This window comes from Spermophilus citellus (genome assembly GCF_964194105.1).
Source record: "Spermophilus citellus genome assembly, chromosome: 3".
NCBI lineage: Eukaryota > Metazoa > Chordata > Mammalia > Rodentia > Sciuridae > Spermophilus > Spermophilus citellus.
The window spans coordinates 110,861,666-110,883,749 of NC_138184.1; the positions used below are offsets into that span (position 1 = coordinate 110,861,666).

The 22,084-nt window shown below is 45.6% G+C and overlaps 1 protein-coding gene across 2 annotated transcripts; it reads left to right on the forward strand.

Annotated features, from left to right (window-relative positions):
• Positions 1–4,118: 4,118 nt before the first annotated feature.
• Positions 4,119–14,801, forward strand: LOC308645453 (SEC14-like protein 3; the record flags this gene model as incomplete). 2 transcript variants are annotated; one of them, XM_081287612.1, is made up of 12 exons in its annotated part: positions 4,119–4,172; positions 5,180–5,255; positions 5,498–5,541; positions 5,674–5,733; positions 6,971–7,159; positions 8,483–8,578; positions 9,232–9,292; positions 10,446–10,536; positions 12,951–13,053; positions 13,450–13,589; positions 13,675–13,844; positions 14,680–14,801. In XM_081287612.1, 12 exons carry the CDS (start codon positions 4,119–4,121, stop codon positions 14,799–14,801), a joined length of 1,206 nt encoding a protein of 401 aa, XP_081143738.1. The 2 variants fall into 2 exon arrangements, with proteins under 2 accessions (XP_081143738.1, XP_081143739.1); XM_081287613.1 differs by having other exon boundaries at positions 10,446–10,529; positions 12,947–13,053.
• Between the last annotated feature and the right edge of the window lie 7,283 nt (positions 14,802–22,084).

Below are 22,084 nucleotides of genomic sequence, written 5' to 3' on the forward strand. Positions count from 1 at the left end.
CATTCATATAAAATGTGGTTACCATGCAAGTCAGCTTTCAGAAATATACTGACAAATTACATGTGGACTGAGGATTCTAGGGATTCAGTGTGTAAGAAGACAAATGTGCCTCCATATTCCTCTAATGAATACATTGCTAAGCTATTTGTCTTTTAAGCCACATGATGAAGAGAATTAGACCATGTGATGAATACATAATAAGAGGTTATAAATCAATTTTTGGACTGAAAAAGCAAGGTGTGTTGATTACACAGTGTTGACAGTTGTGTGGGGAAATACGGTTATTGTCTGTGAATTATATTACACTTAAATTTTTTTAATTTAAAAAAGAAAGTAAAGGGCTGGGGATGTAGCTCAGTGGTAGAGCACTTGTCTAGATGCACAAAACCCTGGGATTGATCCCCAGTGCCATTAAAATTTTTTTATCTTAAATAAATAAGATGAAAATGTTGAAGGGTAAAAGCTGGTATGGGAACTGTCCCAGGGGGTGACTCAAAGCATCACTGGGACTCTGGAGCACCCCCAATTCCCTTTCCAAATCTCCTTTTTAAGCCCTACCTCCTATTTCTGTGGTCTGAACACCGTCCCCTCCCCACGCTTGCTTCTTCCCAGGAATGCTTGCCCTGTACCCCCTCTACCCACCCCATACTCGATCAACTAGTTCTGGCATGATTCCCATAGAGCAGGTGGACAGGAATGTGCTGGATGTTGGGGCCAGAGGGGCAGCCCTTTCCTGTTTCCTAGTAACAGCCTGGAAGGAGGGATCCTAGCTCCCAACTCTGTCTACCCGCCTGTGGTAATTTGTTTATGTGTGGTTGTTGTCATGGTCCCCTGGGAGCTTGGCAAATAAGTTGCTAAACACACCATGGGAGCCTTGCTTTGAGAGGATGTGTACAGAAGGTGGGGGAAGGGGGTTCTCCTGTCCCAGGCCTTTGTTTTAAAGAAGGGAACTTTAATCCTGTTAGCCCCAAGACAGCCTGAAACTCAAAGAGGATAGATGCCTCCCCCCCAAAAAAGAGGGTGGATCCCAGCTTTCTAAGCTATGATGATGATTTAGATAACTTATTGATCTCTCACTATATTACAGCCACAATGTTGAAACTTCTGAGAGATGGAAGGACTTGCTGTAGTTCCAATGAAGGTTCAGACAGGTTTGAGTTTAAATTCTAACTTTTTGTTTTTGGTACTGAGTACTGAACCCAGGGATACTTTACCACTGAGTTACATTCTCAGTCCTCCCCCCCCCCCGACTTGTTTTAAAAAATATATTTATTTTCTAGTTGTAGTTGAATGCAATACCTTTATTCTATTTATTTATTTTTATGTGGTGCTGAGGATCAAACCCAGGGCCTCGCACATGCTAGGCGAGCACTCCACCCCTGAGCTACAAACCCAGCCCACATTCTCAGTCCTTTTTATTCTTTATTTTGAGATAGGGTCTCGCTAAGTTGCTGAGACTGACCATGAAGTTGCAATCCTCTTGCTTCAGCTTCCTAAATCTCTGGGATTTCAGTATGCACAACTGTGCCTGACTAGGGTTCAAATTCTGACTACATGACCTCAGAAAATTTTCTTGATCTCTCTTAATTTCCTTTTTCTTTGGCTGTAAAATGGAGATACTCATATCTGCTTCCAGATAGTTTGATAATGACATAAAGTTCTAATCCATCTCGTTTAATGTAATATCCCCATCACTTCCCCCATGTTCTCACCTCTTCATCTTTGCTTGGAAGGAACTATTCCTTCCACTTGGGATGCTCAGTCTTCTACTTGGCTCTCCACCAATTAGCATCTTCCCTTTTCTTCCCAGGCCTGGCTCTAATGCCACCTGCATCATATTGGGGTGACCCCTGTGCCTGAGTTCTCTGCCTAATTAGGGTGGAAGCTCTTGGAGCCAAAACTATGGGATAACCTAGCATTGCAAAAGCAGAGTGGGTAATGACCTGAGCTTAACCTTGGATAAGTTGTTTAACTTCCCTTTACCTCAGTTTCCTCATCTTACTGATGAGGCTGAACCTACCCCCAAGGGATTTTCTAATGTTTAAAAGAGGTGATACATTCAGAATGAGCCCTTCCATGTAATAAGCTTTCAAGAAATATGATCCCTTTGCACTGTCTAATACAGTAGCTACAATCACATTGGGGAAATTTAGAGCAAAATTAATCAGAATTCAATTAAATTAAAATTTCAGTTTCTGAGGCTAGAGATAACTCATGATAGAATACCTGCTCAGCATGCATGAGGCCCTGGATTTGACCCCAGTACCACATAGTGTACACAGAAGGTTGCTTAGCACTTGTGATCTGGGCCAGAAAAGGTGCTTAAAGATGTCTCTGAAGGTCCACAGCTTCTGGGAGGATCAGCAACCCTTCCTTACTTCCCTGCAGCCAAACCTCTGATGCCCCCAGAAGCAACTGGGATGCTTCACTTTAGAGGGATTAAGGTGAGAAAGGAGACTGGTGAGAAACAGGCAGGATTAGGATCTAATGATAGAGCAGTGGAGAAACCCAATCTGTGCACGCTGCCAGCCTGATGAGAGGGGTGTAGCCCAGGCTTTGTGTAAACTGAAGCTGGAATGTGAAGTGGGGTGGGGCTAGGGTGTGGAGAGTTACCTAACTGCTTCTAAGTGACATAGCTGTGCCCCACACAAAGGGATACAGACAGAAATGCCTCCACCTTCCTTTGGACACAACTGTATCAGGGGTCCAGACCAAGAAAGATACAGAGTCTGGTACCTCTGAATCATCCACTTGTGCCCTGAGATAGCCCACAATAGAGGGCACAAGATAGCCCAGGAGTCGTGGGCCAGCCATGGGGACTAAAGCTTAACCAGAGGTGGTTTCAGCTTATGTAGATCCCCTTGATGCCCAGAAAAGTTAATACTGTTATCCTCAAGAGATGGTTGTTTTATAGACCATCATTGATAAAAGAGTCTCTCCCTTCCTGAAGCTTCTGAGAACTACAAGAGAATAATTCCTTAGATGTGTATAATCCTTAAAAGTCTATGTGTCTCATTAGGTCCTCCTTCCAACTATTTAAGGAGGGCAGGGCAAGTGTTGACAGCTCCATTCTGTAGGCAAGTGACCCTCAGAGATGCCATCCTGAAATGGAGATTTTATACAGAAGTGGGGAGAAGGTCTGGGTCTTTGCAGGTTCATCTACTGGTGGACTGTCAGGCAGCATGATAGAAATCAAAGGCTGGAGAAACCTTCTGGGTCTTCTCATAGGTGACCTTCCCTTTCAGGTGGATGTCCTTCAGTGATCAGGTATTAAAAACACCCTCGTTGCACAAGGCCATTAGCCTGCCTACCACTTCACTAAGGGAGCTGTTGCTAACTGGAGGCACAGGGTCCTGGATAAGTCCTTATTGTTCTCATGACCTTGGCGATGGGAAGAAACAGCAGGGTAGGGGTGCTCAGCTTTTTCCCATCCTGAGGTCTCCAGGACCAGCTCCTTGGGATGAGATTTGAAAGACATCAGGAAAAGGAGCAGTATCCCCATGGAATAAACAAATTTTCACAAAGAACACCTTTTGAGTTCCATTTTCTGCCTCATCCTGTTCTCTACTTGACTACAGACTTTTGGTGCAAAAGGAGGACATTAGCCTCCCCCCAACTTCCAGCAAAGTGAAATGACCGTTGTGTAGACTAACCAAGCTTTTGACTCCTACCCTGTTGAAACTGGGTAGAGGAGTAATCCTTGAAGAGTCCTAGGTGTTGAGTCTCTTCATGAGTAAGCTGAAAGATGAGGCTCAGTTTCTCTGAAACTCCCCATTCTCCAGGGCAGAGGCGTTGAAGCACTAATGGGGCCTCTTCAGGCATTCACTCTGGACTCCCAGGCCACAGAGGCCAGTCTCCTTCCCTCCCAGCTATCTCTACCTGGCAGGGGACCTCAGGCTCACCTTTGGTCCCCCTGCCTATTCCCCAGACCTGTCCCAGAGCCAAGCATGGGACCTCACTTAATCCCAGTTACATAATGTGCAATCTAAACAGTTGTCCTGGAGGAGGTGCCTGGAGCCACGCCCAGAAGTGGGGGCAAAAGGCCCCAGCTGCACTGGGGCGGACAGGCTTGGGCCTCTACCTACAGTAGCCACCACTCCTTAAGCTCAGCCAGCACCATGAGCGGCCGAGTCGGAGACCTGAGCCCCAAGCAGGCAGAGACCCTGGCCAAGGTGAGAGTCCCTCTTCCTGGAGCCCCATGGGAAAATGGCTGAGGGTTGGGATGGGAAGGGGTGGCCAGAACCCTGCCCTACTCTGTTAATTAAGCATATCTTTGGCATTGTCTTTTTGCTGTCACTTTCCAAGGGGTCAAGTTCCAAAGGAGCCCAGTAACATCAGCCCTGTCCAGGCAGGTACTGAGAAAAAAAAAAAATTCTGGCAATAGTCTGGGTGATGTCTACCCAAGATCAGGCTTGAGCTAGATCCTCATCCAAGAGCCAGACCCAATAGCTTTATCTAGCAGCCTCTTACCACCATCTTCTCCCTCCCAGGCCTCTTAGGTGGAGGCAAAAGGATGCTGTCAGTCTGCCCTGTAACTCTGTTCCCCCTATCTCCCTGAGTCCCTTAAAAGATGCCCATTCTCTAAGAGACAAATCAGAATGTGATACCATGCCCACAGAATGGAGAAGGGAACATATAATCACTATAATCATTAACCATGTTTTTGTAGAAGATGGGAAGAAAAAGTCCTGGTGGGCTCACACATGGCGGGAACTAAGAATATATCCATACTCCAATCCACTTACCAGCCCAATCATTTATCCTTTCTTCCACCACCCATACTTCTTGCCACTCACCTATTCACATGTTCACTCCTATTTTTCATTCGCTCACTATCTCTCTGTCTTTTCACCTTCACATTTTTCCTTCTGCTTATTCACCTACCAATTCATCCAGCCATCTAGCCATCCACCGATATTTCATTCCTTTTTCTCCATCCATATAGCCACTTATTCATCACTTTATTCTTTTTCTACCCACGTACTCACCCATTAATCCTCCTTCCATTCGCCTACCTATTCAATGATCATCTCTCCTTCTATCCATCCATCAACCTTTCCCTTCATCAGTGTGAGTCAGACTCCATGTGGAAGGGAAGGAGGGGCAATCACAAGAGCTTTAAGTCTGAAAGCCAAGGCCAATGTGAGAGAACAATTCTAACCAGCATCTCTCTTCCCAGTTTCGAGAAAATGTCCAGGATGTGTTTCCAGCCCTGCCTAACCCTGATGATTATTTCCTTCTTCGTTGGCTCCGAGGTGAGGGCAGAGGTGGGGGAATTCAGAATGAGGGGCAGCAAGAGAGGCCTGGTGAATAGCTTCAGAATGACAAATGGCTCTCAGGATCTGACCATACTATCTTGCTTCTTACGTTCAGATCTAGGTCAGGGAAATAAGGTCCTACCCAGGCCCCCAGCATCCCCCATGGCCTCCACTGGCTAGAAGCAAGGCAGTCTATGTCCCACCTTACATCTTTTTTTTTTCAATCCATCTTCCCACAGCTCGGAATTTCGACCTGCAGAAATCAGAGGCGATGCTTCGCAAGGTACAACCAACCCCCTCTGGAGATCAGGGGACAGGTTTTATGTGGGGCAACCCATACCTCAGTCCCCTACTTTCAACTCCTTCTCGGTGTGCTGGAAGTCTGGTGGGACCTTACCACTCCTTTCCTTTTCAGCATATGGAGTTCCGGAAGACCATGGACATTGAACACATCCTTGATTGGCAGCCCCCAGAGGTGAGTCAAATCCACACCCCAAACACCTGTTTTTCATGGACATACCATCCAAGAAGCTTGTAGTCACTGGGGACCATGAGTGGAGAGCAAGGCTGAGAAACCTCTAGAACTCCTTGGGCCTAAAGGCTCCTCTTTTGTAATAAGGGGGCCTTACAAGATTGAGGTCTGAGGTAAGAATTTATAAGCATGAGCTCATTTACATCACAACTCCATCAGATGTGTGCTGTAATTTCCATTTTACAGATAAGGACACTGAGGCCCAGCAAATGTTCAGCAACTTTCCCAAAGTCTCAGAGACCCAGAGTGGGACTGGGATTTGAGCTCAGGCCCTTCTGGCTCCCCAAACTTGGGGGATCTCTGAATGCCATGGTTAGCTTGTTCCTCTGCACCCCTCCACACTAGGGCTTTACTCAAAGCATCCTGTTTGGGTGGGAAAAGAAACAGCCCACAAAGGTCCTGTTAAGATCCGGGACACCACTGGAGTTATGGTCATTAATCTACTGAGTAATGATCATAGCTCCACTTGTGGGGCATGTGCTCCAGGCCAGACTTTTTCCAATATTTTTTGGAGACTTTTTCAAAAGGAGGTAGAATAGACTCAGAGAGGTGATGTCACTTGTACTCAGAAAGGTTGTTTTAATTGCACAAGGACACACAGTGGGGAAGAAGCTGGGTCTGTATATGAACCAGATCTGTTGACCTCCAGAATCCACATTCTCCATCACTAAGCCCAACTACTCTCCATGGAAAGGGATGTGGAAGATTTGGGGGACAGAACCAACGATTCCAGGGGGAAGGAAGGACAGCAGAATAAAATAGACTTTATTTTTGCTGTATGTATATATGTGCCTGCATGACCAATGTGATTCTGCAACCTGTGCACTCAGAAAAATGAGAAATTATACCCCATCAGATTCAAATGTATGATATGTCAAGATCATTGTACTGTCATGTCATGTGTAATTAATTAAAACAAATAAACAAAAAAGAACCAACGATTCCAGAGGCCTTGAGCTAGGCCCAGCTGAGCCCTGGATTAGTTATTTATCTTGTGCAAACAAGTTCCTCCTCTTCAGAATGCTAGTTTTCTTATTTGGGACAATAGTGCCACCTTCCAAAGGAGGACCAGTGCTTTGCACTGTGGTGGATATAAGCTTGGACCCCACTGGCCAGCCAGGTCTAGGGGGTCTCCAGAGAAGTATAAAATGTCAAGTTCTGTGCACCTTTCCATGCATAGGTGATCCAAAAGTTCATGCCTGGGGGCCTGTGTGGCTATGATCGTGATGGCTGTCCAGTGTGGTATGACATCATTGGGCCACTTGACCCCAAGGGGCTACTCTTCTCAGTCACCAAGCAAGACCTGCTCAAGACCAAGATGAGGGACTGCGAGCGCATCCTACATGAGTGTGATCTGCAGACAGAGCGGGTGAGGCCTAGATTAGGTGGGGCAGGTGAGGCTGCCAGGGGATGTGGTCTCAGGAACACACCTTTGCTGTCTACTATCACAGTCAAAAGCTCCTGGGTCAAACATCAGTTCTGCAGCTTACCAGCTGTGTGGCTCTGGGAAGTTGTCTCACCTCTCTGAGCCTCAGTTTCTTCACCTACAAAGCAGGGATAATAATAAACAGTGGTACAAAGAGTAAATGAGATAATGTAAGTACAAATGCTTGTTAATTTACAATGGGGTTACCTCCTGATTAGACCCCTTGTAATAAGAAAATATAAGTCAAATAGCATTTAATACACCCAACTTACATCAAAGTTTATCCTAGCCCACCTTAAACATGCTCAGAACATGTACATCAGCCTGCAATTGGACATTGTGAGAGAATACTGCATCACCAGCTTGGGAAAAGATCAAATTCAAAATACAGTTTCTGCTGAATACATGTTGTCTTGCACTTCTGTAAAGTCAAAAAATCATGAAGTGTAACTATCAAATTGGAGCCATCTGTTTATGGCTTAGCATATAGGCCTAATATATATTTCTCAACCATGGTAATTATTGCTATTCCCTCTGAGTCTTTGCTCTTGCTGTTCCTTCTATTTGGATAACTCCCTCCCCCACCAAACACATCTACCTCCTAAAACTTTCCTTTGCTCTCTCTTATCTATCCTAAGTCTCAAACTTAGATATTGCCTTCTCTGAGGCCCCAGGAAGGTTAAAAAAAAACACCTCTTCTATGTTCCAGAAACCCCTGGGCTGGGCTTTTCCATCACAGGACTCATCATAGGACTAGGATGCTTTCATTGTTTTCATCTCCTTGATCAGATTACAAACTCTTTGAGGACCAGAACCGAGAATTATTAAGAATTATCCATTATACTCTCAATGTCTGGCACAATATGAAAGCCTAATGAGTAACAGTTGGACAAATGAATGGATGGATGGATGGATGGATGGATAAGTGGATTGATGGGAGAATTGGTTCATGGGTAGAAGGATGGATAGATACATGGATTGGTGGAAAAACTGATGTTTGGGTGGTGAATGGATGATAGGTAGAAGGATAAATGGATTGATGGGAGAATTGATATACTGGGTGAGTAAAATAAACGGATTTCTGTGAGAATTGATCTATGGTTGGGTGAATGGATGGATGAGTGAGGAAATTCATTCATTCTTGTCTACCTTGCTCCTCTGCTGACAGAGTGGGGGACTGCAAGAAGCTTGAAGGGTCATGTGCTTGGGTTACCATCTCCCAATCCTGCATCCTGAGCCCTGGAACTTTTTGTTCATCTTTCACAGCTGGGGAAGAAGATTGAAACCATTGTGATGATATTTGACTGTGAAGGCCTGGGACTGAAACACTTCTGGAAACCTCTGGTGGAAGTGTACCAGGAGGTGAGGAGAAGGCCTATGGGCACACTCCTCTGACTTGATTGGACAGCCGATTTGGCCTGCTATGACCTTGATGTTCACTCAGAGCCAAAGATTAGCAAAAAATGGTTGCCTTTCTAGATGCCATCACTGCCACTTGGAACCCAAAGGGTCTTAAATATGCTTCCCAAAAGATTCCATAGAGAAAAACTCAGGGACAATGCTATATTTAGATCCCAGGGGCCAACTTCCAGCAAACTCTTCCCAGCCCTGTTGTGCTACGCACTGAGACTCAGACAAGTCAGTTCACCTCCCCATGCTTCCGTTTCCTCACCTCCCAAGTGGGGATAGTGATGTAGGGTTACCACAGTAAGTTGCTATATAAAGTATATACATAGTGCTGGGTAAATTGTGAATATTTCATAAAAAGCAATCCTTACTATTATTATATATAGTGTTATATGTTACTGTAACATTTACTCTTAAAATTATCATATACTTGTTACTAGAGTGTGGTTATAACAGTCTTGAGAAGGAAGGTCCCCCATAGAAGCCAGTTAAGGTGATGACAAGAAGGAATACCCTCTAGAGCCCTCTTCCATAAAGGAGATTGAAAAGGAGATGAGCATAAGAGAAGATGAAGCATGATCCCTGATGGGGTTTTCTTGGTTCTGCAGTTTTTTGGCCTCCTTGAAGAAAATTACCCAGAGAGATTGAAATTCATGCTCATCGTGAAAGGTGTGTGGCAACTGACTTCACTCATCTGTGCCTCCATTTCTTCATCAGGACCATGAGGATGATAACAGTGCCCTTGTGAGGCAGTTCTTGTGAGGCAGGTTGGTGGTGGCTTGGCTGCTCATAAATCCCTGGCATACAGTAAGTGTGCAATAAGTGGTAATTTCTACGGGTGGCCTTCCTGTCATAGGAAGCAGCTCTAACCCACAGTGATCTCTCCTTTCCCAGCTACCTCCAGCAATTTTGCCTTTCTGGTTTGTTGCCTTTGGGAGCCTCTATTCTTAGGTGTGCTTCTCCTATTTCCCTGGCCAACTTATCTGTTCCTTGAGGGCTGGACCTCTGAATCTATACTTCTGTTGTATTCTGTACAGACCTGGCACTGTGGGGGGTTCTCACTATGTATTTGGATAGTTGTTATTGGGGTGTGTGGGTAGATGGAAGGATGGGTATATAGTGAATGGTTGCTTGATTGTTTGTTAATTGGGCTGCTTAGTTGGTTATGCAGTTGACTGGTCAGTTGGTTACCCAATTTGTTGACCAATTAGTGGTTGGTTGGAGAGTCATTTGTCAGCTTGATTGAGTGAGTTTGTTTTCTGTTTTTCTAAATTTTAATAACAATATGCATTAATTTTACAAGTAGGAAAGACAATAATTTTGTTGATTGGTTGTTTGGGTGGCTGGTTGGCAGGTTGGTTAGTTGGCTCATCTTGGACGGTTGGCTGACTGGAGAGAGCAGATGGTTGTGTGGTTCAGTTGTTATTCAGTTGGCTGGTTGGTTTGCTGTCTGGCTGATTTGCTAGGTGATAATTTGACTATTCAGTAGGTTGGCTGGTTGGTTGGATGATCAGAAGGTGAATTGTTAGACTATTTGTTGTTGGATACTTGGTTGACTGGTTTATTAGTTGACCAAATGTGTGGCTGATTAGGAGGTTGGATGTTTGCCTCTTTTGTTAGTTGGATGGGTGGTTGATAGATTAAATGACTGGTTAATTGACTGTTTGTTGGCTGGCTGACTGATAGGTTGGGTGGTTTATTGAGTGAAGGGCCTTAGAAGTGGCCAGGGTTAATAATTATGACTCTTCTATATCATCAACTATAAGCATTATGGAAAGAGTGGACCAAAGATATTCTTTTCTCCTTATTTGTTTCTCTCCAGCCACGAAACTCTTCCCTGTGGGCTACAACCTTATGAAGCCCTTCCTGAGTGAGGACACTCGCAGAAAAATTATAGTGTTGGGAAGTAAGTTGTTCTACCACCATTCCCTGAATCCTATACATGAGCTTTGAAGTGAGATTGGTCCATAACCCCATTCAGAACTTGATACATCACCTAGAGTCACAGTCTCCTGTTCCCAAAAGTGAGTGGATAAGTGGATCTTACTCTATGGAGTCTATTCGGTGACCTACCCCTTTGGTGAATAAAGCATCCACACACATTAACTTATCAGTTTCAGTCTGGTTGCAAGTCAACCTCTGGTCTATGGGCCTCAGTTTTCTTTCAACACTCACAACCTCATTGCTTTAAAGGCACCCTAGACTGAGGAATATGAGAAAGAAGAACAAGAAGAGCAGCTATGATTCAGAGAAGGAAGGTCCAATAAGAAGGGATTGGCTGTATATGGTAATGCACACCTGTAATCCCAGCTACTCAGAAAGCTGAGGCAGAAGGATTACAAGTTCAAGGCCTCTCACACAATACCATAAAAGGGACTGTATAAATAAGCAGTGATGCAGCCATTTGATGAATTATGGACAGTCATGAAAAATAATGCTGTGAGTGAATATTTAATGTCATAGTAAATGTCAATAAGTGAAAAAACAAAAGTAGTTATAAAGTGGTGTGGACAGTCAAATCTTATTTTTATAAAAACAAGTGTACCTTGGCTTGGCATGGTGGCACACATCTGTAATCCCAGTGGCTTAGAAAGCTGAGGCAAGAGGATTGCAAGTTCAAAGCCAGCCTCAACAACTTAGCAAGGCTCTAAACAACTCAGTGAGACCTCTTCTCTAAATAAATACAAAAAGGGGCTGGGGATGTGTCCCACTGCTTAAGTGCCCCTTGGTTCAATTCCAGGTACCAAAACAAACAAACAAACAAACAAACAAATAAATATATGTTAAATACACATATTTTTTTCTAGAAGGGAATACAACACAATATTGATTTTTTTTCAGTCCTGGGGATTGAACCCAGGGATGCTCTACAACTGAGTTATGTCTCTAGCCCTTTTTTAAATTATTTTTACACAGGACCTAGTTTAGTTACTCAGGCTGACCTCAAACTTGCAACACTCTTGCCTCAGCCTCCTGAGTAGCTGGGATTATGGGTTTGTACCACTGTACCCAGCTGAATATTGATTTGTTGGTGGCAAGACATCATGTATTTAATGTTATTATTTGTATTTTTCTGTTTTCTAAATTTTAATAACAATATGCATTAATTTTACAAGTAGGAAAGACAATAATTTTTTAAAGTGACAGAGTGAGAGAAAGAAGAGAAATGGCTCATAAACTCAAACTAATGACCCTGAACTTGGAGGATAATATCTCCCAAGAAAAATGGTCAGATCACAGAATCAGGAAAACTGAGGACCTAAGAGTAGATGTGGAGGTCCTGTAAATTCTTACTTTCTCTCCCTTTTCAATACCCAAGTTTATGCCTCTACCCAGTTCCATTAGGATGAGCAGTGGATCACAATATAGCCTGTTTTGATAACCCCAGACTCTTGCCTTTGAAACCTGCCACATCCTGAGCAGTATGGGCTACTTCCACACTCTGGGCCCCAAGTCTATGGCCTCTGCCCCTCTTAGTGTCCCAGAGGCTCAGTGCCTTTGGCCCTAGTGTTCCAGGCATTATGGCATTTGCCCTTATCCCACTGGATGGAAGGAATATCCTCTGACCATGGGGGTTAGCCTGAATTAGCCATAGGACTGAGCATGGCATCACCCCAGGACTTAGAACTCTTGGAGCTTTGCATAGAATATAAATGACAGTAATTGGCACTATGCATTATACACTATGGTTGTGGTGATTAAGGGGCTAGGAATCCCTCCAAAGGCTCAGAGCTGCCCATCCCCCACCAAGAGGTTTAACTTAATCACTGAATGAGTTGATGAGGACCTCAACAAGGTCCTGGTCCTCATAGGTCTTTAAAGTCTCCTTGAGAGCTGGGCATAATGACACATGCCCATTATCCCAGCTTCTTGGGAGACTGAGACAGGATAATTGCAAGTTAGAGGCCACCCTCTGCAGTTTAACAGGATACTGTCTCAAAAAAAAAAAAAAGATTTGGGGAAGTTGTTCAGTGATAGAGCACCCTTGGTTTCAATCCCCAGCACTATGAAAATCAATCAGTAAATAATTTAAAAAATTAAAGTCTCCTTGATACAATTAAACAACTTTTAGCTTTACTGCTCATAACTGGGAGACCTTGAAGAATGTGCAAACCTGTAAGCCAATGAGAAGACATTTCCAAAGCAACAAGATGCTGGGAAAGACACTTCCTACAGCTGAGGCCTAAGAGGCCGGGGAGTTGGCCCTGGCAACCTAGCTCCTATAGAGTTTGGAGAAGCAAGTTTGTGGCGTCCTGGAGGGTGTAGGAGGCTGATTGGTTCTCTCTGTGGTTGGTAACCACCCTTTAATCTCCCTGCCCCTAGACAGCTGGAAGGAAGGTTTGCTGAAACTCATCAGTCCTGAGGAACTGCCTGCCCATTTTGGGGGAACCATGACTGACCCAGATGGAAACCCCAAATGCTTAACCAAGGTACAATGAACTCAAGGACAGGGCAGGGTTAGGGAGTAGGGCTGGGTTCCTTTCTCACTTGTTCATTCCACAGATATGTGTGCATAGACACTGGTGTGTAGAGACCAGGTGTTGAGCTGGACAGCTTCAGGCATGCCTTTATGAGGGTTCTGAGAAGCTGTGTAGGCAAATAGAAAATAAGGGAATTTTGACCCAGAAGGATCAGCTAGAGATGGAAGCTCCCAAAGGAGGCCCTGGCCCAGCTTGGGGGGTCAAGAAAAGCTTCAGGGGAAGGCAAGGTGGGGACAGGATGAGCAGGATACTTCCTGGAGATGGGGACATTGTCACAGGCCAGAGAAACAGCATGAACAATGGCCAGGAGAGGGGAGCAAGCCCCCTCCCATCCTATGTCTGCAGATCAACTATGGTGGGGAGATCCCCAAGTCCATGTACGTGCGGGACCAGGTGAAGACTCAGTACGAACACTCAGTGCAGATCAGCCGTGGCTCCTCACACCAGGTGGAATATGAGATCCTGTTTCCAGGCTGTGTCCTCAGGTAGGGAGAGGCCACAGTCCCACCCCCAGCTGGGCCCTAACCCCTCAATACCTATCAGACTGAGCAGCAACCTCTCCCCTCATAGGTGGCAATTTTCATCTGATGGAGCTGATATTGGATTTGGGGTTTTCCTGAAGACCAAGATGGGGGAGCGCCAGAAGGCTGGAGAGATGGCAGAGGTGCTGACCAGCCAGCGCTACAATGCCCACATGGTGCCTGAAGATGGGAGCCTCACCTGCTCGGAGGCTGGTGTCTGTAAGTCTGGGCATGGTTTCAGAAGGCAGGAGCCACCTGTCTTATAGTTGAGGAGAGGAAACAGGAGCAGTGACACCTCCCCACATAAGGACACACAGCCTAGGTTAGTGCTACTTAATCACACTTTCTTTTACTAGGGCCATACCCATGAACACCTGCCTTGTACCAAAAGCCAGAGACACACAGGTCCCGAAGGGATTGAGGGCCACAGGATATAGGCAAGGGACAATAGGGTGGTGTAAATTTTCCTGCGAGGAAACTGGAACTCTGGAGAAGAGAATCAATTTGTGCAGAGCCACAAAGCTGAATGGGATCCCAGGGTTCCACCTTAGCCTTAGTGTAGCTGTATAACCCATGCAAAATTTGACTGATCCAGGAAGGACCCTTGGTTTGCTCACCTGTAAACCTGAGTTTGTAACTCTTGCCTCTCAGGGTGGTTGAGAGAAGACAAAGGGTATGCAGCAGACCTGACTCAGCATTCACTCTGTCCAAAGGGATTGGGAGGCCTCTGATGCTCCCAGTTGTCTCCCCTTGCATGACCATCATGTGAGCATCCAGGTGTAGAAACAATGAAATATAATGATCATTGTTCTCCTTGCCAGTTGATGCAACTAAAGACAGGCTTGGGCACATGCCAGGAGGACACATAGCCTAGGTTAGTGCTGCTTACAGGCTCTGCTCTTTACCTCCAAAGGGGAGGTAAAAATCATGGTGAGAACTTGGGCCAGCCTGATAAAGTCCAAAGGAACACAAGCCCATCTTCCATCACAGTCATGGCAGGGTTGCAGAGAGTGTGAAGCCAGGCTCAACTGCCTATTTCCCATCTGTCCCCCAGATGTTCTGCGCTTTGACAACACCTATAGCTTTGTCCATGCCAAGAAGGTCAGCTTCACAGTGGAGGTGCTGCTCCCAGATGAGGGCATGCAGAAATACGACGAGGAGCTCACCCCTGTCTAAATGGATCCCCATTTCTCAGAGACCCTTAACCCTCTGTTTTTGCTCTATAGACCTTGCCCCCCAATTCCCTGAAACTGATCATTAGATTTCCTGACTGTATAACATTAATGAATAGAGAAAGAGCTACCCTAGGGAAGAGTCATTCATCTGCTGGAGTCAGATCAGGGAAGGTTTGAAAGGCACAGCCTTGGAGGGTATCAAGAGAAGAGGAAGAAGAAAGAGTAAATGCAAGAGATGGATATCACTGAAACCCAATAATAGGGAAATGAATCCCCTAGCCTTCATCTTCACCCATCCTAAGGCGTTTGTGTGTGCTTGAATTCCTTTCTTTATCTAAGCCCCCTTTTCTTCCTCTCCCTATATATGCTTATTGTATACTTGCAGAATCAAACAGAAGACCAGAAGGTAGGAAACGGGCAATTCATGGGTGTGCGTAACAAGGAGGAACCGCTATGGGGCGAGTTTCAGCACCTTGGACAGGGGTAGAGGTGTGCCAGGGATGGACTCCCTGCTGGGACCCAGGTCCTCTGGCCTCCACTTTTTTTTTTTTTAATAGTTGCTTCCTCTTGGGAGCCTCAGGCACAAAAACTATGATAGGAGAAGCCTCCTTCAGACCTTCTCCCATCCATCACTTCCACATTCACCTCCTTCCTTTGGAGAACTCAGCTTATATTTTAAGTAATTAAAGGAACACTTCTCAAAGCAAAGAATCCCATCTGACTAGCTGCTGCCTGGCATAATAAAAGCAAATCACACCTATCATTTGGTGAGTGTTCTCTATGCAACAGACATTGTTTCAAATACTTTCTGAGCTTAGTCATTTCATTCTAACACCATCCCCAAGGCCATGGATGAACATCAGTAGATGCCAAGAGGCACATTTCAAATCTTGGCTCCAACCAGGGCCTTAGGCTCCCTGCACTGCCTCTGCCTCCTGGTAGTAGCAAGTCCCCCTGCTCAGTTGCAACAGAGCAGCCTTGACGAATGATGGTACCCAACAGCACTGCTCACATCTACCTTAGCTCCCACAACACAAGATGTCTACACCCACATCCTCCAACCCTGATGATCCAATGGGAAAAGGCCAGACAACCCTATTCTTCTACCCTGTACCAGTAGTAATAATCTATCCTCTTTTGAGGACACTTGTGACATGCTTGGACCAAATTGTGGGTGCTGCCACCATCTTTGAAGAAGATAAACCTGTTTCCCTGTTTATTTCCAGCCCCCCACCTCCTTCCTTTGTCATCCCTCCACTGCCTGCACCTTGTCTGGGAAGAATAGCTTATCCTCTGCTAAGCATTTTCACAGCCCAAGTGAGTAGGTCCAAACCAAAGCAAGCTCAGACCAGACACACACAAAAGAATCTTGGTCACCAATAACAAAGTCAGCAAAGCTGTCTTCTATATATAACTACATCAATAATGACCAAGGGCAACTAGCCAGACCTCTACACACAGCTATGCCATTGGCCCAGCCAACCCAGACTGCAAAATCCAGATCTCTGGCTCTACAGGCCCCCTATTGAAGACAAGTATGCACATCCTTTGGGAGTGATTTAGAAGCTGCCTCTGGGAACCCACATATTTATCCACATAGAGGTTAATGGTGCAGTTCAACATGAGTTGTATGCTGGCTTCTAGGGTCAGCCATGAACCTTCCAATAGGAAAGCAGGGAGGTATCTAGGGGAGGAGGGTTGTCCTTGACAAAGATCAGCATCATTCTCCAGCAAGTACACAATGATAATTCCATTTATTCTTCAATGGTCCTAAATGGGTGATAGAGGCTCAGAGTGGTAGGTGAGATTTAATTCACTTAACTCTTACCTACCAAATAGGTGCTGTTGCAACAAGTTGGAAACTGAGGTCAGAAGCAATAGAGGCTGGCAGGTGGCCCCCACTCTGCTCTCCTCTTCTTCAGGCAATACTTTAAGGGTCCACAATGATCCATCTACCTCTTTACACACATTAGTCAGAATCCACCAGGCAGTGCTGAAGGGCCACCTGCAGGGGCTGTAGGTAATAGATGAAGTCTCCCTGGTTGGAGTGGTTCCTAGGAGTGCCAGCTGTGTCAAAGCTGTTTACCTCCTACCAAAGCAGCAGCCTCCACAGGGAGGCCCAGCAAGTTCCCACCACCAGACTGAAGAACAAGCCTTTGACAAGTTCTCCCAAGGGAGGTTATAAGAGTGGATGGGCAGAAAGAATGCCCCTCAAATAACCTTGAGCAGCATCAAGTATCATCATGGCTGCCATTAAAGTCCTGCCATACACTTTTTGGAAACCTCAAGATGATTCCCATTTTACAGATATAGAGAACAAGGCTAGGAATTCCTCCTGTTATCTGCCTGCGATTACATACTATTATGAGTTGCAGAACGCCAATTCACAATTCTAAAAGAGGGTTCTTCCAGAAATATTTAAAGGTTAGAGGAATCTCTCCAGATTCAGATAATACCAAGTGGTATTAACATGAAACTAGTTCACCTTTAACCTCTCCCTACTTTTTGTGTGAGCAACTGAGCTGTGTGTAAGTGGACTCAACCCCTACATGACCCTCAGTTAATTCTGTTTCTTATTTGAGCTCCTGACCACTTTGCCAAGCTGCCCCTAAGAGGGGTTTTCTGAACTCAGAGGGCCTAGGGCAGATTCAGGAAGGGAAAGGAGTTTGGATTTTTTAAAAGGAAATTTTAAGGCATTAGTTTAGTGCTTGCTGAGTACCTTCTATGTGCTAGGCTCTACCTAAGAGGCCAGGGTTTCAGGGTCGGGGTGGGCCTCTGTCCCCAGTGTTGGATCTGGCTGGGAAGCCCTAGCCTCAGGAAGCAGGTCTGCCCTGGACTCCAGCCCTAATGGCTCCCCAGATGCACTGTGAGGATCAGAGGAGAGGAACAGGAGGCCCAGGGTGCTGGCGGTCTCACCTCTCAATGGGAGAAGCAGCAGGGACTCCAGGGAGATAAGGGAATCTCAGGGCACCTGGTGGAATGACTCAAAGCCCATCAGGAAGGAAGCCTCTTCCAGTTTATATCCCCAGATGTGAAGACCAGGTCCTGCTATGGCTCAGGACTGCCTGGCATAGTGTTTATCCTGGGGTGGGTGCACCAGGTACACAGCTGGCAGGGAAAGGCTCAGCTCAGGGACAGAGAGGGCAGCAAGGAAAAAACCTCTTCACCTCACCTCCCAAGAGCTCCATTGCCCATATCTTACCAAACAGCAAAGCTACAGAAACCATCAGAATCCTCGACCCTTGAAGAAGCCATAGTGAAAATAAAAATTGCCTGCCACCCATAAGTCTCCTTAAATTGGCCCTTATAACTCTTGTGGGTGGGAGAGTGGGATGGATACAATGATAAAGAGTACTGTTTATTCATACAAATAAGAGCATGGTGGTCACCCTTAGGTGCACATTTATGGATCAAGGAGGGGTCATGGCAAGCACCATCAGATCTGGTCCTTGAATGCTGAAGAGAGAGGGAAATGGAGTTGGAGAGGATGTTCTTGATAGGTGGCATGGGCTAAGCAAAGTCACAGAAGTAGAATGTGGAGAGCACATCCAGAGAATGGCAGGGAGTTGCAGGGATGCAATGATATGGAGAAAGGGTGTGTCATGGTGAGGGATGAGACTGCCAAAGCTGGTGGCTCTGAACACCTGGCTGAGTTGTTCCGACTGGATCCTGGGAGCCCTCAGGAGTCCTGGAAGGACAAAAGAGGGACTTGGAAAGACTCGGCCACCAGCATGATCAGATCAGAAGAAAGGTTCTTTAGGTGCTGATCACTTGAGGAGTTTCCAAGCTGTTTATTCATACAAATAAGAGCATGATGGTCTGTTGGTGAGCCTGACTCTGAGCCTACGTGGAGGAATGCTTATCTTGATCATTGTGCGGTAGGGAAGTCCTAACACAGAACGCTATGTTTTGGGACAGAGGGCTGTCAGAACTCTGGCAAGCATCATTTCCTTGCTCCTTAGGCAAGGAGTTATTCCCCTGTTGGTACAAGGTCAGCCTATGTGGCAATTTCTGAACTCTTGGTGTCTGGACTCCCTTAAGATGATATGTTGTGTATCACCTCTGGCCTATCATGATTGTTATATGTAAATCGGCACATACCCACTATAAAATCTATTCTTGCTTCACAATAAAGCAGATGCTATTCTCTGAAACTGTCTCTGGAGGGGTTTCTCCATGTCCCCAAGCTCCCCACAGTTGATACTGGAAGGACAGGCCCCTCAACAGTAGTCACCCTCAGATGCCCATTTCTGGACCATCATCCAATTATTTTCTCTGAAGTGGAATCCCTGAACCATATAATTGACATTCTTTATATGTCAAGAACAATCCAATCACTCACTCTTGAAGTGGATGTCTTTTGCCATAATAATAATAGCCATATTTGTGAAGCCCTCACTCTGAGTCTCTGCCTGGCTATATGTTCATCCAATCAATTCTTCTGTAAGGGGAACTGTATAGCAAAGAAACCAAGGCAGTGACTTCAACTCCAGGAAAGAGGGACCTAGAAATACCCATCTAACTACTAGATTGTGAAGATTAAATTAACTGTATCATAGCAAGCCCTTAGGACCATAACTGGCATCACTAAGAGCAGTTAACTAATAAATGTTATCAGAAGAAATGACTAGTTTGAATTAAAGGTGGGCATTTTGTGAGGGGCTTCTCTCTTGTGGTGATTCTGAGCATTGCATGAAACCCCGCTGCTCAGGAGATCCAACTTCCAGCATGCTCCAGGAAAAAAGCCACTAAACCTGGGGGAGGAAAAAGATAACTCTGTTCCCTCTATACAAGTAGTGTTAGGTGCAGAACAGGCTGAATAAACTGTCTGCAGGGCATGCCAAACAAAGTTAGCTGCAGGATGACCTGGCTTCTCAAACCGTCTGTCTGGTTCTTTATCACCTGTTTGCTTCAAGCCCAAAAGCCCAAGCCCCTGCTCAAGGCTGAACACTCAACCCGCCACTCAAGGCTGAACACTTAACCCTCCTTGTGCCAACAAGGCAGCTTGCAGACCCAGAGACCCCATTAGATTTGGGCTATAAAAACTCCCTCGTGCCGGGCCCCCTCTCTCTCTTGCTCTCTTTCTTGCTCTCTCTCTCTCTTACTCTTGCTCTTGCTCTCTCCTTCTTCTTCTTCTTCTTCTTCTTCTTCTTCTTCTTCTTCTTCTTCTTCTTCTTCTTCTTCTTCTTCTTCTTCTTCCTCCTCCTCCTCCTCCTCCTCCTCCTCCTCCTCCTCCTCCTCCTTCTTCTTCTCTCTCTCTCTCTCTCTCTCTCTCTCTCTCTCTCTCTCTCTCTCTCTCTCTCTTCTCCTCTTATTCATTGCTACAATAAAGATCTCTTGGTGCTCTGAGTGTTGTGGTCACTTTCCTTTCAAGTAGGGGTGTTTCCCATCAACTCATACCAGGGTGTAACAATTTAAGATCACAACAAGACTTCCACCTTCTATTTGGTTGACCTCTTTGCACACTTCCCCACCCAGCAAAGAGAATAACCCATCAGCACAGAACTGCCCATCACTAAGAGCTGCCTTTCTGTAAAAAGGCTGGCTGAAGAGAGGGCTTCCCACCTCTACAGGGAAGAAGTGTCTGTAGGAGGGATTCTAGCTCCATGGATGCCCCTAGAGTTGCCAGATAAAATATAGGATGTGTGGTTTAACATATCTCATGCAATGTCAGGAACATATTTCTAAAAGATTCCTTGTTTATTTAAAATTCAAATTTAATTGTGCCCCTTATTATTTTATTTTCAAAAGCGGGCAATCCTATCCCTGGAGATTTGGTGCAGAGGTAGGGGCTACGCTGCCTGAGAGGAGGCAACTACCCCATTTTATGTCTAGTGCTTTAGGCGTCTTACTTCAGTCCAAGCTGGTGGGAATCATCTCCATCTTATCCTCCACCGAACTATGAGGTCACTGGAGCCCTGGCTGGCTGGAAAGACACAGGACTGCTGTTACAGGGCAGAGACCTATCATGAAACTGAGGCAGTGCAGAGACCTCATTCCAAATCCCCAATTCTTGTGATCATACCAGAAAGATTTCAGACATGTCACTCAGAGTAACAGGAATGAGTTTATCAAAAAGGGATAGGAAATGGAAAAGAAGAACACTCAAGGGAGAGAGTGGGTCTCTCAAGAGAAGGATGCTATGCCCCTCCTGCCCTCGAATTTTATTGAGAGTTCTAGGGAAGTTTCCAGAGTCCCGACAATTCCACATTCTGACATTTGACTGGCAGCATAGGAAGTGCATGGACCATCTCAAAGAGATGATGTGGTGCTCACAGAGGAAATTGAGTCCCCCTGGTTTTGCCCCCTTAATTGATTTATTACACTTCAAATAGTCCTCAACAAGTTTTCTTTGTGAGGAGTCTTGATGTTTCAGTTGCCAGGGTGATTGGGGGTTGTTAGTTTCAGTGATAAGGGAGGGACCAGCCACCAGTAGTGTAATGACATGAACTTAAAACAATAGTTTTTCTTAATGTGATATTATTATGACTAGGAGATATTTTAACATAGTAAACCCCCATCTCTGACGTGTTTATCTGTGAGATAAGGCCCTCTGGGGTTTTCATTGTTTTTTCCCTGTTCACCCATTTACAATTCACAATCTACCTAACAGCTACTGTGTGGAGGTTCCTGGAGAAGACCTGACCACAGGTTTTCAGAGTGGGAGCCAAGACTACAGGCTGCACAGTGGCAGAGGGGAACTGAACTGGAGAGAGCCTGATGGATCCTCCATAGGGATTCCTGCTCTCAGAGGCCAGGTGACTTCTCCAGCCATACATCACTCACAGTGGCTTCCCTGTCCATTCTCCCATGCTGATGTCTGGGGGCTGCCAACTTACTTTGGGTAAGCCTGACCCTCTTTTTGCAAGCTTCTGATGCACTGCAGGTGCAGGGGAGCCTGGTGGGCTGGTCTCACCTGAATCTGGAGGAACCTGACATGGTGAGGTTGTAGAGCTGGGGCCTTGGGAAACTGAGGCAGTGAAAAAACCCCTCCCCCTTCAAACCCTGATTCTTGTGGTCAAGTCAGAAAGATTTAAGATGGGTTGCTTAGAGTAACAGACATGAGTTTATTGAAGGGATAGGAATAGAGAAACCCTCAAAGGAGAGGGTGATCCTCTCAGTGTCCCTCTCCTGGATTCCAGTTTTATTGGAGATCCCAGAGATTTTTCCAGAAAATCCCGTCCAGTTCCATATCTTGATTTTTGACTGACAGCAGAAATACATCAGACTTTTAAGTCCCATCTGCCCTGACAACTAAAGGTCACCTTGACCCATGCTTTTCAG